Genomic DNA, 24,419 nt, shown 5'->3' on the forward strand with positions numbered 1-24,419 from the left:
AAAAACAAAAGGAAAAAAAATTTTCTAAAAATGTTGAAAATGTCTTTGCCTCTTCAGGTTTTTTAAAAAAAAAAAAAAAAAAAAAAAAAAAAGTTCTTATTGATTTCCTCTAAATGCACCTGTTTGGCACTGTTTGTCCTGAATGATGGAGAATCAATACAGCAAAATGAAAACATGTTCATGTACACAAGTGCTCCAAAAAAAAAAAAAAAAAATAACTCCATTAAAAAGAATTTAAAAATCTCAAACAATCGAATCGTTTCATCTGTAAGCCACTAGTCGTGTAGATTTTGTAATCTGATGTTTGTCTTCCACTTTCCCAAAGGAAAAAGTAGTGAATATATAACTTATGCAGGGGTCTAATGTTAAGACCGCTCTTTGTATAGACACCTCAGCGAGCGTCTTGCAAAGAGTGCCGTGTAATTACAGCAGTTTCTACCTGCAGTGTTTAATACACTCTCTTACTGAGTCCTCTCCTCCCTGAGACACCCCCACGTCCCGGCGTACAGCTTGCACTCATTCTTTAAAAGCACTTAGCAAAAGAGGAAATTGCCAACAAATGATAGGATAAACATTATAAAAAGAAAGGACGACAACTAAATCATCAACTCTCAATACAAGGCTCCCTGCCCGGCACCTGAGGGCCATTATGAGCGAGTGGCTACAAAGAATAAGCCACTTTGTGTGTGTATGTGTGTGTGGAAGTGTGTGATTGTGTTTTCCTTTAAGAAACCCTGCAGTCTAATTGAGAATAAAGCCGGCCAGGAGCGAGGAGGGTGACATTTCTATCTCAGACGGGTGCGGTGACGGGCTGTATTACCACTGCGTTAATGACGCCGTTTACTGTTGCCTGTGGAGAGCCAACAGGATGTCGGAGGGGGTTTCATGCCTAATCTGGTCCCTCTGCATGTGCATGTGTGTGTGTGTGTGTGTGTGAGTGTGTGTACACTTTCACTTTAGATTTTGTGAAAGTGTACTCTGCTTTCAGGTGAGTCAAAGCCAGGTACAAGCATATGTTATTGACAATAACGCACACCCTTGATAACTTGAGTTTTTAATAGTGCTCCATAAATTTGCAAACTGACTTATATGCCTAGAGAGCATAGGGCAAATGTGTTGTCATTTCTTAATTTAATAAATAATGACAGAAAAGTAATTACATTTTCTAAAACATCGACGTCAGCACTCCAGGTGTCGCATCGGAAGCACACCTGATGCAGCAAATGAAACCACTGATTGGTTTTATCGGGCGTTCCTGAAACTACCACTGGTTTGCAAATTTGGGCTCTTAAGAAGTCAGCGCAGCGAGATAAATAACATTAAGACTGCCGCAGTCGTAGAAAGAGGTTTTCATGTTGAATTTCTATAAAGTCCTTATAACAACAGTTCCTGTGTAACATGTTTATTGCAAAAACATTTATTTTTGTCCCAATGTAGCTAATTTGAAGTGAAGAAGAACAAAATCAAAAAACATCATGAAAATGTAAAAACTCTCTAAGGAGTGTTCAGGAATGTGATAAACAGGAATTTAAGAGTTTTACTGCAGGGACTTTCAAGAAATGTCTGGATAGTGCAACATCCAGACTATCCATGTTATATGCTTTTTATAACATGGCATTTTATTGGTTACATATGCTTTTTAATAGTTTTATTGTATTCTTTAGTTTTGGAACGCATTCATATGGTTTGACTGATGAATAAAGAGGCCACATACCAAAATTGTTCACTTATATTTGATCATGATAATGCCGACCAAGCCATAAAGAAACAGGTACTGCTTTAGTTATGCATATATCTGGGTAATCCTATCAACAAAACTATCATTGTCATTACCTCTGTGCACACTTTCCAGGATAGTAAAAGTACTCCTGTCTGTCATCAGTCTCAAAGCCAAGGTTTTACTGGAACTGTTTTCCTCCCCACTGTTGCCGCATGCTTGCTTAAAGACAACAGCTGCAAACACAGCAACTTAGTGCAATCAGCTACTTACTTAGATAACGTTTACCAAATCGCATTTGATAATTTACTATCCTTAACTGTATTCTATAATATTTCAGAGTGAATCAAACTGTAAATAAACAGATCTAAATTGTATTAAAATGAACCGAACTGATTCAAACTACATTTGGATACCGTCCAATTACATTGCGTGTATTTGGGTTTGGTTTGGACCATTTTGTCTGTGCCTTGAGATGACCCTTGTTCTACATTGGCACAATCGACATGCTGCCTTTTGGCTTTAGGGAACAAATATGATACAAAGTTGTGTTGTTCCATCTCAAGATGAAGATAAAGACTGACTCTAATTTATCTAAAGAGAGACTCAAGTTTCTGTGTTTTCCTGAAACCAAAATATTCTTCTCACAAGCTGCATGTAACAGATCGAAAGAGCTGAGCACAGTCTCAGTTTATCTCCTTTCTTCTGGAAAAGTGACTAACTCTCTGTAAGTGATAAATTACTGGGCCTTTCTTTCAGTTTATAGAGCTGTGCTTCTCACTGTGGGAGCCATATTTTCGCCCCCTTTTCTCTGACCTGCTTAACTACCATGACACCCAGCTACTTTTCTCCTAAAAGCCGAGCAAAATCACCTCTCTCCTCTAGCTGAAAACACCATTAACTCTCTGACTCTAGGGTACAACTGAAGTGTGTGTGACTTAAGTGGAGATGGAGAGCCATATGGAGAGTTTTTCCTTTGGTCAGTGCTGAGCCTGCCCAGAGGGCATCAAGGGTCAGTCGCCTGAACAAACCCACTGTTACCACAGCTAAGAGGGCATGGTGGGGGGCAACGGAGGGGTTTGGAGAGGGAGCTGCCCTGCAGGCTATGAGCGCTACATTTCTCTGATGTCTTTGTGAGGCAGGGTCAGTTTAGCATGCTGATGTTGGGGGTCATCAGAGAACTTGAGTGGTGAACATGTGGAATAGCCGCACTGTGCCCAGAACAGCCACACAAGCAACATCTGTCAGGTTAGGATAAATGAACGCCTTTCATTAAAGCTGTTTTCCAGCCACACACACACACACACACATGCACGCACACACACACACTGTGTTTTTACCTGACCAACTCCTCGTTGTACAGCGACTTGGGCGACTCTCGTCCCAGGACGTAAACCTGACCCTTGAAGACAGACAGCTGGACCTTGCCCTCAACGTTTTCCTGAGACTTGGCTATGCAGTGTCGCACAAAGTCACATTCTGGACTGTACCAGAAGCCTGCGATGGAGACACAGCAGTGAGGGAAGTTGTTGCAAAGGGTTGATGTTTCTGATTTTAGTCAACGCCAACAAGCACAGAAAATAAAGCTGTTTTTGTAAGTATTAGGAATCACACAGGGAACATGGGCTAAATTATTAACAAGGCTGCAACTGACAACTATTTTAGTTATCAATTAATCTGTTGTCGATTATTATGATCGTTGATCGATTAACTGGATAGCAACAAATAGCACATTCTGCAGATTTTTCATTTAAGCCTCTTTTATACAAGATCAAAAATACATTAAAAATGCAAATAAATAATTAAATACCTTTTTTTAACATAAGAATGTAAAATAATTAGTGCCTAAAATGCAACAACAACATTCCTTTAGTGAATGCCTGATCATTTGTAGTAAAGGATGCATCTGAATCTGAAAGATATCAACATAAAAATGTGGAAAAACTCAACTCTTTCTGGTTGACTTAACATACTGTGTAGGACTGATTTGTTGGCTATTTTTTACAATTAATAAATGGATAGCAAAAGATGATTAATGGAAGTTTTTTTTTTTTTTTTTTACAGAATTTGATCCAGGTTGAAGGTAAAACAATGCCACTTTTGAGTTTTGAGTAGAACATATTTTAAAAAGTTTTTTTTAATTTTTATATTTATATTTATTTATATATTTATAGTCGTATTTTAAGTTTTTTAATTGCTGCTCTGAATGTGTTGTTTCAGGAATTGGCTTGAGTCAGTGTACTCAAGTTAATGATCAAATGATTACTAAATTAGCTGATTATTTCAACTATCTATTCATCATGATTAATCCAATTAGTCATCGCAGCCCTAATTACTAATTTGGGCTGTGAGATAAAACATGATACACCAGCGGTAATCAGTGGTCTGAAAAATTCAGGCTTAAAAGCTGTTTCCTTTAGCCCTTCCCCTACTCCAAAGAAACAATTGGGACTTTCCAATAGAAAAATAGAAACATTAACCTAAACCTACAAATATTTTGGGTGTTACTTCAACTTTATTGTGCAGCAGCATGAAGGATATACATAACTGCATAAAGAAGAATGCTGCTCCTTGAAAAACTCCAATTCAAGAAACATGAATTAGCTAAAGCAACATCTTTTATGTGATTCGTCTCCGTCTGTGTCTCTTCATCCCAGGCAAAGTCCACACACTCTTTTCTTCTCCGGCGTTTTGCAGACCTGAACCATCATCAGAGCCCAGGGACAGATGGGCGAGGGACGAGTCTATATATGCTCAGAGGTCAGGCACACCCCGCTCAGCAGGGGTCCTCCTCTCATCAGCACCCGACCTCCACCTCGTCGTCTGGCTATGTTCAAAGGCACAATGAGCTCCGGCTTTAATTTTCTCTGAAAATTAAAGTCCCAGGCAATCTTTATACATTTATACATTGATTTTACTTATGTATCTTGACTTATTTTGATGTAAATGCTTGTTCCGTCAATGTTATGGCTAAATGATTCTCTTTATGCTATAATATATGTTGAGATATGTTAAGATAATGCTTGAAAAGTAATGAATTTTTAATGTAAAGGTAATATAATAAAATAATTAGTTCATATTTTGTCCAATGTACAAACGTATGACATCATATACCTATAAAATCATAACCACACCCCATCATTTATTTCTATATTTTCAATGTACTTAGCACATATCTGGATACCTCATCATAGTCTGGGTAAATAGAGCTGTAAACAGATGCAGAGCAGGTGGATTGTTAACATAAGCTCCTCCACTACCAGCCGTCTGCAATCTGCAATTATTAATGATTTAAACCCACAATGGGTTTAATCTCTGCCCTGTTCCTGAACACAGCACCTCTACGTGTGTGCGCATGTGTGTGTGTGTGCGTGTGTGTCAGCGTTTGTCTCCACGTCTCTAGAGGGGATAACTGGAGCGGCCTAGCAGTCGGTCTGTAATGGCACTGATCCTATTATGTGGATGAAGGTGCAGACGACCTGGGACTCGGCAGAAGGGGGGATTAAGACACCTGAGACAAGAAAAGCTCACAAACATGTGCAAACACACTAACCGCGCAGTGGGTGTGTTTGCATTTGTACATGGCAAGTTTGCCTCTCACATCTGTATGCTAGAAATGAGAACTGGTGCACTGAAGGATGAGCTACTGTAGCACTTGCCGGACGCTTACCATTGTAGACAAGTTCTGAGAACTTGATGCCGAGTCCCTGTTTGATCCGTCGGACCTCTTTGTCCATGGTAAACGTCTCGATGTCCAGATGGGCTTTAAGCAAGAGCGTGCCTCCAGGAGTTTCGTATATCCCTGACAAAAAGAGAAAAAAATAAATTAATTGCATCAACTGGCAGAAGTTTTTATATTCATCTGAGTTTTTGACACAAAAAAATTACTGAGATTTTACGTGGTAGAAATTTTTTTTTTGCAAATTCTTCATCAGTTTTGCTACAGATTCTCAATAAAATCTGTACTTTTGAAAAGGACATTCTACCCTACTAATATGCTTTAATCTAAAACTGCCCTTTGTAGCTCCGGTGCTCTAAGTAGTTTTTAAGCACTACTTAGTTCAGCAGCATTGCCTGTATTTATAGAAACTGATCTTTTCATGCACCATGCTGCTGTTTACTGGTGACAGCATGATGCAGCATGATGCTGTCACCACTATATTTCACCATGGAGATATGTTTTTGGTGATGTGAAGTATTTTCTGCAACACATATTTTGCTTTCAGCCATTTTACACGTCCCCTATAGGTGCTGTGGCAAATTTTAAAGAAGACTTCTCGTGGTTTTCTTTAACCTCTCTGGACCGAACGTAGCGTCGACGATCCAGCCAAATTAACAGGACCGTAATTCCGCTACACTTTCTGCTATCTGAAAAATCCCAACTGTTTCTGAAAGGGGAGACGTTGCACTTTCCAGCCAGTCTCGGGTTATGGGCAAATATATTTACTCACAGGACATTTAAAGAAATTGGTACAATTAAAATAAGCAAAAATTTCCATGCGGAGATTTGAAATTTATAAAGGGGTAAAGACAACCTATCTTGTTTTCATTTGAAGCCATACTCTTCCATAAAAAGGCATTAGATACTGTTTTTTTTAGCTTCACCCACCTTAAACTTCATCACAACTTCATGCCTGATCTGTCTGGTTTGTTTACTAGTCTTTATGCTGCTGTTTGCTCACTAACGATCTCTAACAAAATTACACGGTTGGGCAATTGTTAGTACTGCAGCTTTGCAGCAAGACGGTGCTGCTTTCAAGCCAAATCATGGGGCCTCTATCTATGGAGTTGGCTTCCAGAAAACGAAGGAAGAATCAATTCAATTAGGCAATTTCTGAAGGCAATCTGTTGCACTGGACTTTATTTAGGGACATGACAGTAAGGGGGACTGAATACAAATGCATCTAATACTTTTTTTAAATTTATTTTTAAAGAATATTATTAACCTTCTAGTTCACAATTGTGCAACTTAGAATGCCCTTAAGTTTCTGACTGCAATGTGATTTAATGTGATAAAAAAAAAGGAACTTAGGAAATTATTCTGCCTGTAAGGAGATGCATGTCGGCTCCACTGTCCTGACACTCTTATCGAAGCTTTACCGTCATTATTTCAAGCTTTACCGTCATTATTTCATTCTTCAACAGCCATTTATGGGCCTCGTTCATTTAAGCAAAGGGCATCAAGCAGCTCTATTAGTCATTAGTGATGTGACTGACAGGCCCTCATAGAGCTCACAAATCATGAACAAGCTTGTCCAGGGTAAATGACAGGTTGGGAGGCCCCTGCCAGCCTGGAGTCTGGACCAGGGCCCCGAGTACCCTGCAATTTACCCCCTCCGGACATGGAGGGGTGGGGGGTGACAGGAGAAAAGATGAGGTACATGACAGGGGAAATGAAGCTGTCGTTTAAATGTCAGCTAAAACAAAAAGAGGGCAGAGGGAATACAGAAAGGCAGACTTGACAATGGAGACAAAAGAGAAATCTATGACCTCTACTTCTAAGAAGGATAAAATCTGGAGAAAGTGAGCGCCGTTCACTCATCAAATGCACCGTTCCTTACATATTCTGCAAATTTGACACACAGTTGGGTTTCTTGTAAGAATCCAAATCTTCAGAAGTAGCGTTTTGTTCCAATGCCCACAAAGGTTCCTCATCAGATTAGAGAAATGACTGGTGCAACAAGTAAACAAAACCAGCTTAGCAAAACTACTAATTGTTTAAAGCTTTAAAAGATCCCCATTTGAGCTGTAATGCTTTGGTGACTAGGCCGCAGAGAGGACGCCGGGACGTTTCCGCTGTCCCCAATCAGATAAGTTAAAACTGCCCTCAAACACAACTCAGATTAAGTGCTGCCAAAAAGAGCTAGCTTAACTGATTGCAGCCCATAATTGGACACTGTCCGGTTAAGCTTCTACAGTGGCGCTTTAGTCGGGCTTAAGGAGACGCGACCCTCTGTGGTTTCAGAGGTTTTAGTCTTTTATACGGCGGCTGCAGGTATGCTAACCACGATACATGGCTTCAGGGCAGGATTGAATTCTTCCTCAGCTGATCCCATCTGAGCAAAACACAAGTTTAAACAGGCAGCACATACAGTTCTCTGCAAAAATAAATCGCTTAAAGTTTTTCCACATTTGTCAAGTTACAGCCAGAAGAATCGATGTATTTTATTCAGGCTGTATATGAGAGACCAACATAGTTGTGCAGAACAGTAAAGCGTGAGGAAAATGGTCCTTGGTTTCCATTTTTTAAGGATATTTTAAAGTAGTAGCATGTGTTTGTTACCAGCCTCCTCAAACTGATGGCCCTAAATAAAAAGTGTTTGCAATCAAATCATCCTGAAGTAAAATAAGCTGGTGAGCAGTTTTAATCTCAAGTTGATCTGTGAAGATTTCGGAGGTTTCGAAGGAAAAAAACAACAACAAGCAACACAGTACATATGACAGTTTGGGTTCTACAATGATATCCGGCTGAACATTTTATATCAAATGTGATGTTGAATCTATTACCAGAAATATAAAAGTACAAAGTACCAAAAGATGGCCATCCAAAAAAATGATAGGCCAGACAAGACACACATTAACCAGTCTGATTCACAGCTTATTTTGGAGAATCTGTTGTCCGATTATTTGAACACTCTGTCCATATGAAGAACAGAAACTGAGAAGTGGTTCTCAGTCTGGGTCAGCTCCAGGAAATCTGGAAAAAACAACTGTGTCTCTACATGCAGATCATGGTAGAGACATACAAAAGCCTCGTAGACGCTATTATAGTTAAAGGTGGTTCTACAAAGTACTGACTGAATGCAAATGATTCAGATCTGTATTTGCATGCAACTCAATCCCTCCTTTTTCTCTCAATTCCCAATAACAACTTTGCTTTGCTGTACTGCATAACAAGCAAGCAAATGCATGAGGTTTTCTGGTTGCAAAATGACAAATGGTGGAAAGTTTCAAGGTTTCTTAATACTTTAATAAACAAAACTGTAAATAAAACGATCAAATATTTCAAGCAAGAAAAGTTTTCTGTGTCGACGTGTTTGACACGATGCCGCATGTTTATCAGGAGACGAAGAAGTCGTCTCCGTCTGCTTCTGAGGCCCTCATCGGAGCACAAGTCAGAGGTTTGACAACACCGTGACAGCTCGTTCGGCACACAGGTTGTCGAATGTTTTGCAGCACAGTGACAAGATTCCTGACAAACCATTTGAGTCCCATCCGCCTCTCTGACCCTGCACAAATAAATATGACCCAAACACAAATAAGTATGACATGTCCCCCTTTCAGTCCCTCCCATCATCTATTGTGCTCACACAACCTGCCACTCCAGAAGAGGCCAACCTATGCGCTCGATGGTAGTTATTCAACCACTTGGGCACCTTGTGCTCCACCTCTTCCTATTGCTCGCAAAGAGGAAACAGCTTTGATCTTTTGTTCAGCCGACGGGGAGAAAAGTGGGTTTCCCATTTTCCAATTTCTACCTGCCACGTTGTGCCGCGGTCACACTCGGCCGGCCAGTCAATTTGCCAATCACAGCGCATTGCGAGGTGGGGGGAGAGAGGAGCCCGTGTGTGTCCTCGTGGGCGCATCTTTGCAAAGTCAGGACTGCACACTGGCCTTGTATAACGGCTGCGCCGACACATGTAGAGACCCGACAAAGGAGCTTTAAGAGTTGATGGTTAATACCGCAGATAAACATTGTGGGCAAATAGGCAATCAACTGCGTATTTACGTGTATCCAGTGGAGCATCGTCAACAACATCCTCTTCTCAGTGTACTGTATGCAGTTTTTTGTAGCGTACAGACGACTGGAAATCACTACGACACCTTAATTCCTGGTGAACGAGAGGAAAAGATGTCTCCTGAGGAGTTTGTCATTCAGCCCGATTTTATGGAAGCAGCAGAGCGAGACGTTTAAAGCACTCATGTAAAATAACTGCAAAGTGCATGAAAGCCTGTAGATGTAGACAAGGAATACTGACAAAAAAAAAAAAATACTAGCAGTCCTGAACACTTACTGGCACCTAAGGTAAAGACGGGTAAAAAGCCACATTGGAAAGAAAAAAAATATATGAAAATCACCAATTCTGTTAATAATTTATAGTTTTTGCAAACAGGAGAGCACTTAGTGTTAGCTTATATTATTTCACAAGTTTGGGGGATACAAAATTTGCACAATCTCTGAAGTCCTGGGTCCTCTGTTAACCTCTCTTTTCTTCAGCTCAAATCACAGGCTTTCTACAATATTTACATCTGAAGACTGAGTTGTCCAAAACAGAACGCCGACTTAATGTCTGGTCGATTATTTAAGATTTTTCTGGTTCAAGTCCCCACAAGGCAAGGCGACTTTATCTACATAGCACCTTTCAGCCACAGACAACCCAAAATGCTTGTACAAAAACAGTTAAAAACAACATACAACAAAAGATTTAAAGAAAAAAAATTATATATTTTACTAGCAGAATCTAAGGAATTCTTACTGAAAATGTCCTGGTAATTTAATGTGTTTCCAAGGACTTTTAGAAGAAAAACAGACTCACACCATCACAGATCCTCCATTGTGCTTTTGCACACATTCTTCTGTTGTTTTTAGTACAAGTAAAAAATTATAAACAAATAAGAACATACATTTATTTTATTGTTGTTAGGGATGACATTAAAAATGACTTCATGCACTTGAATTAATAGCTATTTTTTTCAAAAACGGTTAGTGCATAAAAGGTTGATGCTGCACTCAAAAGATTAATAAGGATTTTTGTACAACTTATTACATGAGTGAAGTGAAGTGACGGATGCTCTTTTAGAGAAACTGCCTATTTACAAAAGTACAACCTGTTACATTTACCTTATCTTATTCATCTAGGTTTTTAGGGTCATCTTACTCTTTTTACAAACATTCCCAGATTGGCTTCTTTTTCTGTTTAATAAGGAATAGCATAGCTGAATCTTTTGTGTGTTTTCAAGAACTTGAAGTTAGACCTTGGATTGTATTTGCTTACAAAACCTGTTAAAGAACAAATTGTTTATATGTTAATCTCCAAAAAATGACACAGGATGTACTTTCTTTTGCCATGACTGCGCCAGAATGTGTAAAATTAGCAGATGCAGTAAGAATGGAATGAAAAAAAAAGACTAAACAAATCCAGATTTGAAAGATTTACCTCGTGACTTCATGCCGATGAAACGATTCTCTACGATATCAATGCGGCCCACTCCGTGTTTTCCTCTGAGAGAAAAGAGCAGGACACAATTATACACACCTTCCAGATCCAAATTGGTGAACCTAATGGAGAAATAAACTGCATTTCTCACTGACTACTTCTTGTTACTTGTTGGTAAAAACAAAAAAACAAAAAAAAACAAAAATCTGTCAGATGAACCACCTTAATTTATAGCATCAACCTCTGAACCAAGTTCAAATGGATGCATATTTTGAAGGTAAAGCACATTTTAACTGTTTCTACACTTAACACATCTGAAACCTAATGTTCATAACCTACGCAGTGCTTAAAATATAACAGGTATTTTTTGTACCTAAATTTTCTGAATATCAATTTCTAGAAAAATGTGCTGAAAGGAATAATGTGCAAAAGTAAAAATGCATAATCTTGGATATTTTATCGGACTACATCAAAGCGGTTTAAAATTACAGATCTATATATTATATGATTTAACATTAGAGTTTGGTCCGGTGACTCACCATAAGTTATGTAATCATAGAATTAATGCCAGTAGCAAAATAATTATAATAATAATAGTGAAGAAATCCAGAATTATTACTTTTAATACACAAAAGCGCTTACCCTATCTCATTGAGGTATGAGAAAATATCCAGCGGCGTTTCTTTGGATTTCCCTTCCTTCACATGCATCACCCTGACAGGAACTCCTACAGAAACAGGTTTTCACCGGCAGATAATTGACATAAGCAGGTCATTCAAAGCGAAAACTACAGTATATTTAGGTTTGGATTTGATTTATATCCTTATCAAAAAGTTGCAGAATCAAAACTTTCTCCATAAAATGCACATCCTTTAAAACTTACATGCTTTCTAAAACATAAAATATAACAGATTTGTCACCAACATTTGGTTAAGAATAATTGGTAGAAACAAAAAGAGAGGGATGCTTTTATCCATTGAAGCAAATAAAAAAAAATAGGGAATGAAATTGAAGCTAATATATTTATTTAATCATACTAAAAAAAATGACAAACAGAGGATAGATTATCCTGAAGATGTTGTTTTTTGGGTTTTTTTGTCTCAGAGAGATTACTGAATACCATCTAAAACTCAAAGCCTTTGCATATGCAACGGTGAGAAAGGCTAATAAATTCAAAAGCTCTCCTCATTTGAAGGCTGTGAAATTGTGGACCAGCCTCTACCTAATTCAATTACACAGCTTTGTTACCCATCCTCTGTTTAGCGCTGAGATTTTTGTCTCTTTTTCCACAGCATGTGCAGAAGACGCAACCGTCTGCAGATCCATCACCCTCCTGCCTTCAAACAGAACCTCACACACGGAGCAAATTCTTCCATAAAAAACAAAAACAAAACACTGAAGTTTACTCCACACACACTTCCTCTACAAAGCCACTTAAACCAAGTGCACATCAATCACTGTCACCGGCCTACTTAATCACGGCCCTCATTGAGCAGCAGGGGCCAAAGGTGGAGGTGGGGAAACAAACAGACGCGTGAAAAGAGTTTAAAGTCTAAACAAAGCAGAAATTTATGCTCTCCATGCCTAGATTAATGTTTTGGGTTTTTTTTTTTTTAAATTTTATTTCCAACTAAGCTTTCCTGGAATCAAAGTTTTAGACTTTGCTGACAGAATCAAAGAATGGATGGACAGTAGCTTTTAGGCCTACAGGTGAGCATCTTATGCTTGACCAGTGCTTTCTCGATGTTTTATCCAAATCTTGTGCTTTACTCCTTCAGATATCCAACAATCTGATAAACATCTCCAATAAATCAGCTGAACGTGGGAGTTTGGGGGCCGGCCTTTCATCCCTCCGCTCTCATTTTCCTCGCTCGGCTCAGGTTGGCCCGTCCGTCGTTCCCTTTAGCTGCTTTATTTTCAGTTTTTGCACCCTTAACAGTGCAGACAATGGGAGCAAAGACACAGTTGTAGGAAAAATTACAGCTTTACATTTTTCCTCTCTGTCTCTTTTTCGTCCACACTACTTCGGCATGACAGGAGGGAGGCATGAATTTAATTTTTCTCCTTAAAAAAAGAGTAATGGGGAATGGAGCGTTTGACGGAGGGGGGGGGGAGCAAAAGGTTCCTGTTGTTATATATTCTTTTTTAATCAGTGAGAAAACTTTGGTGAGAAAGGCAGCGATGAAAAGGTGGGAGGGGGGGGAATGAAACGAAACATTCTTTTGCTGATCTTGTGCTCAGAGGGAGGAGTGGGCTCGGGCCTTTGTGTGGACAACTAAAACAGCTTTTGTCATAGCGCGCTCAATAAAAGGCCCGGAGAATATGTGTGAAAATGGAGAGCAGGGCCGCTAGGAACCCGCGAAACCAGTCAAGGCTTTACTGGTGCATCACCGTTTTACAAAGGCACACCTCACCTCCAGCTGAACGGTCACAGTCCGGCCCGTTGTTAACTTTTTTCTACGGGAAGCTGGTAAAGGGAGACACATTGACACAGCAGCCTGGCATTTCCTTAGCTTCAGCGATTAGCACATTTTCTCACCATAACTCTCCGGCAAACTTTTGAACTTCCATAAAATTTGGATTACGGCTCGTAAAGCTGTCCATCAAACCTCACGAGATCTGAAGAGCCGATTGATGTTCTTGCACTTCTGCCACCCCGGGGATGAAGGAACATCTGTGCCACTCGCCCTCAGGCCTGGATGTGTCTTGCCATTTTCGCTCTGCACAAACATGTGACACTTTCCTGTGTTCAGGCCGGGGCCCTGCGGCCAGCGTCTCTTATGATCATTTCTCCGGGCCCTCTGGACTCAGAGTATAAACTGGAGTTAATGCTTCCGGCTTGCGGATTGGGCCCCGGGGCCAAACGGGGCTGTTTTAGGCCAAGTGATGGTGTAAGGGGTTAAGGATAAGTCTGGGTGGCCCCAAGTGGAAATAAAGTGCAGGGGGGTCAACTTTAAAGTGACAGTTATGACCATCTCCACTTTAACATCACAGAATGCCAAGATGAAGTGTTTCCTTCCTCACTTTGTTTCTCTGTTCTTGATTTTCTACAGGCAGGACATGATCTGTTGATATCTGACATATTCTGTCCTGCTTCTTGTTGTCACACTGGTTCTGTTTATTGATCTGACAGTAATCGGGTCTATCTGGTTTATTTGATTTGCTTCTACCTCACAAACCCACCAGATCGTTCAGTTCTTCTAAAGGCTCTTGTATTAGAATTAAAATATGGAATGAGCCTCCATATTTTAATGCTTGATACCATTTCAACTGCAATTTTTTTAAAAATATTGTTTTAGTTCAATTTAGATTTATAATCACACCTTATTTATATTTAATCACAAATGGGAGGTAACTTATGTTTCATCCTCTTTTATTTTTTGCATGGTTTTTGAATTTCAAGTATATGTTAAATTATTTATGGCTCTTATGTTTCTTTATAACAAATATGTTTTGGTGTTTTTACAATTTATATGATAATTTTAATCTATTTATTGGTTAATTAATCATACCTTTATCTACTCATTTTATCATTTCTTAGTGTAGATTTGTTTTTACCAACTGTAAAATTGGGATTTTATGTTACATTTGAGTATTTTAAAAGTTATCTACGAATGCAATCTTATTGGCTGAATGATTGGTGATGAAAATAAATAATGTCTTCATTTAGAAATGGTTATTTCTGATGCTAGATGTTTCCAACTCTACATCTGGGTGTTTTTTTATCTTTATTTTTTTAAGTTGAGATGTAAAAAAAACCCCCTGATTTTCTGGGAAGTCAGCAGGTGGGACACTGATAAACATACAAACCGTTTTTAAACTCTATCTCCAGAACATCGGGGACATTTGGAGAATCCTCTGGGTTTTTGGTCATCAGGTAGAGGTCGGCTGGAGCATGGCTCTGAAGAACAAACAGAACCACAACTTTTACGATCTTCATTCCCCCTGATTAGTAACACAGAGATTCTTGTCAGGACGACAGCACAGCGACTGAAGTAGGAGGAGAAAACAGACAGGAAGTAAAGCAACTGAGAGAACAATGCGTGAAAAAGGTACCATCCTGAAAACAACATCAAGAGCACAGGGGAGACAAAAGTGCAATTTTTATCCTCTGTTTGGTTTCATTTTCTCCGGGAAGCCCTTCTCTGCAGGGGGAAGGAAAGGAAAAGTGAAATGAAGAGTGGGATAGCTGTCGACGCATCTTCCAGTTTTCCAGCTCTGATTTTCTGAGTGACGTTTCTCCTCGGATTCATTTTCAGGAGATTCTTCCTAAATGGGCATCACACAACAACAAACATCTAAAAACCAAATCCCACTGAAGGCGATTGTGGTTGACAGACATTTGTCGTTTTTTTTTTGTTTTTTTTTCCAGTTGGCTGCTAAGTGATTTCAGTGAGTCGCGGTTTGGACCTAAAGGAGCACGGTGGTGTGACGATTCCACCCGGCTGATGTGCTCCTGCGACAATTACACCGCATTAGGACAAGACGATGGTCAATGTCTCCTGAGCTGAGGCAAATTGCAGGGGGGGGGATGGGGGGGAGGAAGCTATGCAAAATAACTGCTGGGTGCATTTAAATGGAAAGCTTTACCAGACTCGAAATGATCATACAATAACTAATCGGCATCCGCTCGGCGCCTGTCAGCGAGGGGAAAACGAGCAGCGCAATCACTTTCCTTCCTTTTAACTAAACACAAAAATTGAGAGAGAAGGCGAGCGTCTCCCTCTCCTTTATTTTCTGCTCCAGTGCCCTGAAAGATGCCAAATGAGAGTTTGCAGGAGAGGGACAAAATGACTACTCTAAAAAGCCTTTTGATGCTCCCTCTTTAAGGGAGGGTGGAATAAATACTTTTGGGGGGCTTTTTCAACCTTCAGATACAAAGCGCTGTTGGTTGAAACAATATGCTTGAGCAAAAATAAATACATAAACAAAGACAAGAAAAGCTCTTTATTTTCGGCTTAAATCAGATGGTTTTTTTTTTAATTCAACATTTTAATGCATCTTTGTCAAATTTCTGATGCACATAAATTAAATGAAGCCTAGGAAAGCCCACAAAAAAAAACAAAAAAAAAAAACAGATGAGATTACATTTTTGATGTACACACACTACAATGTGTGAAAACTCATCCGTGCTCCGGCAGCAAGAGTTTAAACTTCCTGAAAGCAACGCAAAGAAAAGAACGTAAGCCAATAGGGTTGTTTCTAGTGAGCAGGAGATCAATGCATTTCAATTCAAACCCCCTGCAGGTGGACCTGTCCCAAAGCCGTTGCCCTGAAAGAGAGGCAAAGGTAAAGATGGAGAAGGCGGGGGGCCAGGGGTATTGGTGAGAAATGGGGCGTGAAGCGCACCATCATGTAGCGCTGAGCAGCTCCTTTGGCTGCCTTTGCCTCGGCGATATTGTTGTGCTAAATGTGGCCCCATACAGCAAGAGAATAATAAAAAAAAAGAAGGCTGACGCATGAACTTAAAGCAAGTAAATTTCTATTTTTCCACTTATTAGTTGCCTCATTGGGTTTCAATCAAAGCCAAAAGGGCCCCGAAGGAGGCAGTGGTAGGAGTAGGAGTGGAAAGCGGGGAAGAGGGGCATCTTCGGTGCACCAGATTGGAAGTGATGCTTAAATCACCATGTCTCAAGTCGGCACGTCTTATCAAAATGCAAACACAGCAATCTGAGCCGAGAATAAAACAATACGCATGTAATCTGCAGGAGACGGGATTTCTATTCTCTAGCACATACGATGTGTCCGTCAGTTTTAATGAAGACAGCGGCGGAGGCCGAGTTGGACGCGGAGATCTCTTCACAGGTCAAGCCCATCAGGCCTGAGGGCAGCGAGGGCACACGGCAAGCTCTGACCTCTCTGCTTCAAAGCACACATTCACATGTAGACACACACACACGCACACACACACACACACACACACACACACACACCTACAAGCTCATTTCCTACCCCCACAGGCTCTGCGCTGACCATCCATCTTACCAGAAGGCCGCATGACCAGCAGCAAACAAGTTTTCATTTCCTCTCAGTGAGATGAGGCTCTGCGCTTTGCTCCCTTGGCTCTGAGTCAACACGAGCAGCGGCTCATCGCCTCCCGGATCAAAGAGCCCAGTGAGATCGGGGAAGCTCACCGGTGACAGAGGTTGTAATTAAGACTGAAGTTACGTTTTAATGAGTCAGGATGAGTGTCGGGCATCCTGAGGATGGGCTCTGGGTGCTCATGTGTGGAGGGAAGGGATGAGCGAAGAAATGTAAAAATTTAAGCTATTACCTAAGAAATTATTGGAAACTCAAAAAAACATTTTTTTAGCTTTGATATGGGGTAAATGTTTGAAAAATCCAGAATAAGAGACAAAAATATAGTTTTTAAAATACCTATAAATAAAATAACCGCTTCTTAAATCTGTAATTTAGATTACCTTGCAAAACTTTATTTTCATCCTGATGTATTTTCGGGAGGATTTTACATTATAGGCCAACAAAAAGTAATGCACTTTTTGTAATTTAAGTAAATTTCTACTCAGTCCTCAAAACCTTGTACTGCAGTTTGGCGCAATTACAGATCCAACTCTTTTGAGGTACGTTTCATCTATAAACTGGAATCTTTGCCAGTTTTTATTTGCAAACTGTAATATTACAAGAAAGAAATGCTACTTAAAAATATCTAAATCATCCGGAAAACAATGTACCATTTCTTTCCATTTCATAAACAATATATGCACTACTTTATGTTAGTCCGTCACATTAAAGCTCAGTAGAATCCATTAAAGTTTGCAATTGTAACATGACAAAATGTGAATATATTTAAGATTATGAACGCTTTTGCATCAGATTGTTGCATCTTCTAAGCCAACCAACCATAACCTCAAATGATTTAATAAGAAATACTCACCTAATGCAGTTATCAGGTGCACAGCAAATGGATGAAATAACACAATAACAACCTGTCAAAGCAGCATTGCTTCACACAGGTTAATGCTGCCAGATGCAAATGAGTAAATAAAGGCCTTAAGGTCACTGTGTCAGAAAAGAACAAGGTTTGGGGTTATCAGGAAGGATACGTTGTTAATAACAGAGTAACCTGAACTCTCCTGGCTCCTATCTGCAGGAAAACATATGAGCGACCATTCGGACATTTCCTAATGTGACAGCACTGAGCAAAGAGGGACCATTGTGTTACAGGTGGGGGCAAAGGGGGACATTTGAATGGTCCGGGTCTGGCCTTAGCCTTTGGGGTTGTAATTGAAGGAGGGACAGAGGCTGATACACAGTGGAGATACTGAGAACAAGCAGACCTCTCTTAGATGACTTCTTAGATTGATCACAATCTGACATGTTAGTTTAGGAATTCAAATGTGTTGCTGTTTCATTTGTTAATTTTGGGTAAATTGAAATAAATCTTGTATTCCAGGAAAAAAACAAAAAAACACCTGGAATATAAGGATGAAGGTAGTGCGCAAAACTCCAATGTAAGATTAAATGTAAGATAAAGTGCAATAATAATAATAAAAAAAGAATAGACAGAACTCCACCACCTTCTCTTGAAAAACAATATTCAGTGAAAACAATTCGGTCAGTAAAAATTGAATCACTGTCATGATTCATGACACGGTTTTGGTCAAGTTTCAATGTTGAAACAAACTGTGTCAATTAACCTCATAAATCTTTTTGGTTTACAGAGGAATTCATGGTCTATTTAATGACGGCAAATTGAAATGGTTCTGTGTGGCAGCAGACCTAGTCCAAATCATCACCCCTCCACCACCATGCTCGACAACTAGTTTAAGTGTTTGTGCTGATATTCCGTGGTTGGCATTTGTTGTGATTTTTGTACATTAGATTTTAATAATCTGCTTAATTTGTGTAAGAGTTTGGATTTTTATTTACAGTTGAAACAAGATAATACATTTAGTCAAAGACTGACTTTTTAAACCTCAAGCTACTTTGTAGCTAATCTGGTGGTATACTTAGGATTATCGTAATATGTTTTTTGCAAACCTTTAATAGTTATGGCTTCTTCCAAGTTTAGTGGTATTTCAGCTGCTGCTTGAAGTGTTGCTTTAAAATGGTGTACCCCAATTAACCTCAATATCATTTAGCCTAACATTAGCTTACAAATCTGCAACAGCATCATCTGGATATTCCCAAATAGTTTAAAGTCATGGTGATCCAGGGGTATGTAGACATGTGAGCTTGATAAAATTATTGTAAAAGAAAAAAAAAATCACTCGTTCATTATTTAGCTACTTAGAAATAATGTTTGCAATTGAGCCTGGACCAAAAAAGGGGACAGGTTAGACAGTTTAATATCAGATAAGAAAAAGCATTGTGTGTTTTTTACATCTGGTTTCAGCTGTACTTGTAATCCAGAAACCGCTTCACTTAATAAACATAAACATAGATATAGAATGTAAATAGAGGGCCTGGAGGTTGTGGCTACATAAATTAGCAGAAATATTAAACATGTTTCAAAGCTCCAGTAATGTATTCAAATCCTTTTACCACTTCAGACCTCTGCACCATAAATATTTCATTGTATTTAATGCTATTAATCGATTCAGTATTGGAGTAAATGGTCCAAAGCAAAGCCCTTGAATGAAATCAGTTACAGAGCGCTGTCATCATACATCGCTATGCTATTGAGCCGGCCCGCCTCATTCATTTCAAAACATTTCTCCACAGGACGGCTAAAGGACAGGGCACTAAAGACGAAGTGAAGGGGTGGGAAAGGGGCAGCGAGGGAGATAGAGGTCTGTGAGTTACAGTGGCCCTGCCCCTGAATCTCCTCTCCAGCAGAGCGGGACCCCTCTCCTCGCTACGACACTCTGTGCATCGGGGACTCATCTGTCTGGCAAACTGTCTTTGTACTTAACTGTTACTGGTGACATTTTGGTGTCACGGTGTCAAGATGAAGTGGCTCCCCTCCCACGTCGCAGCCTGCGGCAGCGCGGCCGTCCAGACAATGAGGTCCCGAGGAGCTGGGGCTGGAACTCAGGAGGCCCCATCTGGGCGCAACGCCCTAACCCTTCCCCCCTCCCAGGCTCCCATGAAATCGGGAATTAGTCGAAGCGTTGCTGACGACAAGTCAGTGTCTGTGTGTCCCAGGTTCTTCCCAGGGCCCGGCGAGAACCCGGGGGTGAGGAGAGACGCAGACGCAGACATATCGACCATAGGACGGGAGCTTCGGAGGTCAGTCAGCGGGAAAACAGTGCACATTGCACTGACCTCTCACCTCTGACAGAGATCAGACTCATGTCTCGCTCATGGTTCTGTGGTCGAGTCAGCCGAGCTTGGGTCATCAGAAGGTGGAGAAGTTTTACTGGTCTGTGCAACAATGCTTGGCGTATTCAACTTCTGAAAAGGATTTAATATCGTCCCTCTATCGTGGTTTATACTTGAGAAAATGGACTAAAAGATCACCATAACATCCATCCAGTTAGGTGTGGGTGTGCTTTTCATGTTTGACATTCATGTTCACATTAACCTGAGCAGCCTATTTTCGAAAATGTCCTCCAGCGTGTTGGAAAAGTGACCCTGATTTATTAGGAGACAACAGATTCAGGAGGAGCAGTGTGGATTTTGTCCTCCAGAACCGACGTCCAATGTTGTTGCCATGGGAGTTCGTCTGTCCAGTCTACTGCATGAATCTATTGAAGGGTTATGACCATGTCCCAAAAGGGCTTTTGTTGGGCGTGCTGCAGGTGTTCAAGGTGCTGGGAATGCTTTTAAACTCAATGTTAGAAAAACCAAAGGTCAAGCTTGATCTCAGTGCAGGTTGGACTCTGGACCTGATCTCAAGTGGCGAAGAGAATGTCAAGTTTTTGAACCTCATCCTTGCTTTTTGCAGATGATGTTATTCTCTTGGCATCTTAAAACCATAACCTTTAGCACTAGAGTGGAGCACAGCCGAGTGTGAAGCCACAAAGATGAGAGTCAACACCTCGATGTTTGAGGTCCTGGTTTTTAACTGGAAAAAGTTGGAGTGCGCCCTCTGGGTTGCAGATCAGTATCTTACTCAAGTTAAGCTGATGTCTTGTTTAGGAGTAAACAAGAGAAGGATAAATGGAGTGGGGGCATTAAAGTAGATTTATTGCTTCTTCGTGTTGAAAGAAGTCAGTTGAGGTTCTGGCATCTCAATTTGATGCTTTCTGGAAGTCCTTAAGGTTTCCAATTATATTCCCCTGGAAGGAGACCCAGGGGAAGAGCTAGAGCCCACTGGAAGGAAACTTTATCTCTTTTGTCCTGGGAATGTCTTGGGAGCCCCAAAATATAAACTGGAGAGTGTCTTTGACAAGAGCGATGTCTGGATTTCCATCCAGGACCTGCTACTTACAGGATCCAGTATCAGACATGCAGAAAACAATGACTGGATGTATAAACGAATGAATTTAAATTAAAACTGACCCCAGATTCCATCAAGGTGAAATAAAATAATAAACATTTTAAAAATAGTTAACAGATTGTGCAAATTTTGGGGCTTGGTTTTAAGGGTGCGTTTGATTGATCAGATTTGGTTACAGAAGATGCTTTAATTGTGGTATAAAACACTAAGCTCATAAATATACTTCGTGCACTGTCAGCAAATACTATACTGCAAAATCAACTCAGTAAGGCCTTGTGAATATATTGGTATCCCAGAATTATCATAAAAGTTTTAGAAATTATTCAACTTCCCTGTAATCAAATCGCAAAACAGTGATGAAATAAGGGTTAAAGGTCTTTCTGATCAACATCAGCAACAACTTACCTTGGGATTCTCCAAAATGCCTGATTCATAGCTGTAAAGAGATACAATTTAAGAATTTGTTATGTTTTATTTTTAACAGAAAAAAAAAAAACATACGAGAGTGTACTGTACATTAGTCGTCCTCACCTGATATGCATGAGATTGGCGTCCATGCTCCAGGGGGCCCGAGGAGTGACCGGCACTGGGATGCCATGTTTCTGTGATTTAACAAAATCGCTGATATGTTACATAGCAGAAAACAACTTGAGAAAGACGATAAACACATATGTGTGAAGAGGTACTGGAAAAACAAATTCAAGCAGCAGATTTCCCCGCACGCTGTGAAACCTCTGAATCCTTTGGTCCTCCAAAGCTAAAACGGCAAAACACTGACAATATGTTTTAGCATATTGGTAAAAAAAAAAAAAAAAAGGAGAGATACAGAGAGAGGGAGAGAGAGGGAGAGAAAGAGAGAGAGAGACAAAATATATATATTTTCAAGGCTGTATTATATCACTAAGGGGCCACATGCAAGCAGAAAATAAATGTTTACTAAAAACATCTTGATCGCCCTCTAGTGGAGGAAACTGCCCAGGATGAACCAACTGGACAAATGGGCAGAGGAGTTTGTTATGGTGAAAATTAAAACAAGGTATAAATCTGAAGCTAAAAAATGTTAAATGAATGAAATTAGAATACAAATGGGAAAAAAAATAGTGCATCATTGGTGGGGGAAAAAAAAGCTGCTGGAGTTAAAAGAGATAGAAAGTGGAAAAGCAATTGAACGAAATATAAAGAGCTATTGCTGAGTATGTAGAAGTTATAAATCTATGACAGCAACAGAGAAGAAATACAGCATGAACTGATCTTCTAAATGTTTCTAATTTCACAAAGCAACATATTTATGACATTAAAAGGTATATTAGTGACCTGGTAATAAGGTAAAAATTAACTTTAAAACTAAACCTTTTACCTTCTGCAAACAGGAGCATTTCATCTCAAAATACGAAACTAAAACATCTTTGAGTTGACAGACTCATCAGTAAGAAATGTGAAATCCTTATTTCTACACTGGCAATGAGAAAGACGGCTGTAGTTACCTGTGCGTACTCCATCAGGTCTGTTCTCCCCCTGAAGCGAGTGTAAAATTCAGGGATCCTCCACGGTGCAATGATCTGATAAAAAACACAAACACACAGTTGTTGTGATAGTATTCTGCATGTTAGGCCATTTTTGTCCTATGTAAAAAAAATCAGAGCACCAAACTAACCTTGACCTCTGGGTACAGAGCGTAGCACGTGAGCTCAAAGCGTATCTGGTCATTTCCCTAAAAGGTAGAAAACTGGTTTTATCTCTGTCAGTCAGCAGTTTGGTATAACTGTTCTGCATAGTATTTTTGATAAATACTTTAAAAAAATCTGCTTCATATTTGGTCAATAAAATTAGACAAAACAGTTAAAGACAAACGCAAAATCCCCACAATTTCACACATTTGCTTCACTTCTTTGAGTGGCCAGTTCTGTACAACCACTGATGGTGATGAACATAAACTAGGCAGAAAGATCTAAAAGACCTTGAAATAACAAAGAAATCACAATAATTTATGACAACAACAAGCGGTAAAAATTTGATTTTATATTTAAAAAAAAAATAAGTACAGTGCTATCCACATTTATCAAGCAATTGTAAAACAAGTTAGCAAGCTTTACAGTTTTACAAATTTACATTTCCGATGGTAGGACAAAAAAAGAGGTTTTTCATGCATGCCTCCAAAGCACCTTTTAAGCATGTTGACTAATTGTTGTCATGGTGACTTGGTGACACCAAGAAGCCACTTTTTGCTGCAGATTTGTTCTCCTCATTGCCACCCTGCTCACTGTAAATTGCCAAGATGAACATGAACTTTTGTCCATTCTTGTGGTCCAGTTTTTTTTTAAAGTTTAATTATTGCTCTGCCTGAAAATAGACAAGTATCAATTTATTATAGCCATCTCCTCACTTTCAGAGATCAGTATGTTCTCTTGTATTTATTATTTTCAGTAGTGTGCAACATATGGGCTAACAAAATAAAATTTATAAATGTCTTAAGACATAAGTATGAATTTCAAAACATTCTTAAGATACATACAGTATATTTTAGAATGGTGTCTATCTGATGATATTGTTAAAATTCTATCTTAACTTTTTCTATAGTTTTTAGTTTGAGATGGTTTCATAGCATGGCAAAAAAAAAAGGTTGCCTAATACTTCCAGCTGATCTGATTATCGTGAAACAATTCAGCTCTAAATTGTTACAGGATAAAGTAAATAGGTGATATTTTCTATGCTTACTCAAAGAAGCATGATTGATTTTTGTCCAAACATTATTTATCTACATCTAGTTAGTTAGTTTGGAAATTTGGCTCCACCTACTGGTCAGAAAAGGACTCACAAAAAGAATCAAAAAAATAAAACTTTTTGCAAGAGTTTTAATTTCAAATGGACAATTATACTGAACGGATTAGGATAAATAACTTTGAGTCACATCGGCTGATCCAATATTTTTTTCAAAATGAGCAACTTTTTTTTTTCTTTTACCAAAGCATCTCAAATAACATCATTGTAATAACTGTATTTACAGACTTTTATAAATTCCAGGTCTGCTTACAAGAGATTGACAAACTTTCACCTCATTTTCTGCTGATTTATCCAAATCTGCATATTTATGACTTCCAAACGCCAGTCAGAACAAATATCACCAGACAATATGTCTGAATGCACCAGAGCCGCACAAACAGTTTAAAACACAATCAGTCATTTGTCCTAATGAGATGAA

At 39.4% G+C, this 24,419-nt stretch overlaps 1 protein-coding gene across 1 annotated transcript in view; it reads right to left on the reverse strand.

The window, feature by feature from the left end:
* ass1 (argininosuccinate synthase 1) overlaps positions 1 to 24,419 on the reverse strand; it is a 31,837-nt gene that overhangs the window by 4,586 nt on the left and 2,832 nt on the right. The window contains exons 5-13 of the mRNA XM_015037999.1: positions 22,875 to 22,931; positions 22,705 to 22,779; positions 21,752 to 21,822; positions 21,626 to 21,656; positions 14,686 to 14,776; positions 11,518 to 11,602; positions 10,876 to 10,940; positions 5,388 to 5,519; positions 3,058 to 3,214 (exon numbers count right to left, since the gene is read on the reverse strand). Of these exons, the coding sequence (XP_014893485.1) occupies positions 3,058 to 3,214; positions 5,388 to 5,519; positions 10,876 to 10,940; positions 11,518 to 11,602; positions 14,686 to 14,776; positions 21,626 to 21,656; positions 21,752 to 21,822; positions 22,705 to 22,779; positions 22,875 to 22,931 (764 nt within the window). The remainder of the gene's footprint in view (positions 1 to 3,057; positions 3,215 to 5,387; positions 5,520 to 10,875; positions 10,941 to 11,517; positions 11,603 to 14,685; positions 14,777 to 21,625; positions 21,657 to 21,751; positions 21,823 to 22,704; positions 22,780 to 22,874; positions 22,932 to 24,419) is intronic.

Source organism: Poecilia latipinna, unplaced genomic scaffold, assembly GCF_001443285.1.
Source record: "Poecilia latipinna isolate Pla-1442-1.1 unplaced genomic scaffold, P_latipinna-1.0 Scaffold425, whole genome shotgun sequence".
NCBI lineage: Eukaryota > Metazoa > Chordata > Actinopteri > Cyprinodontiformes > Poeciliidae > Poecilia > Poecilia latipinna.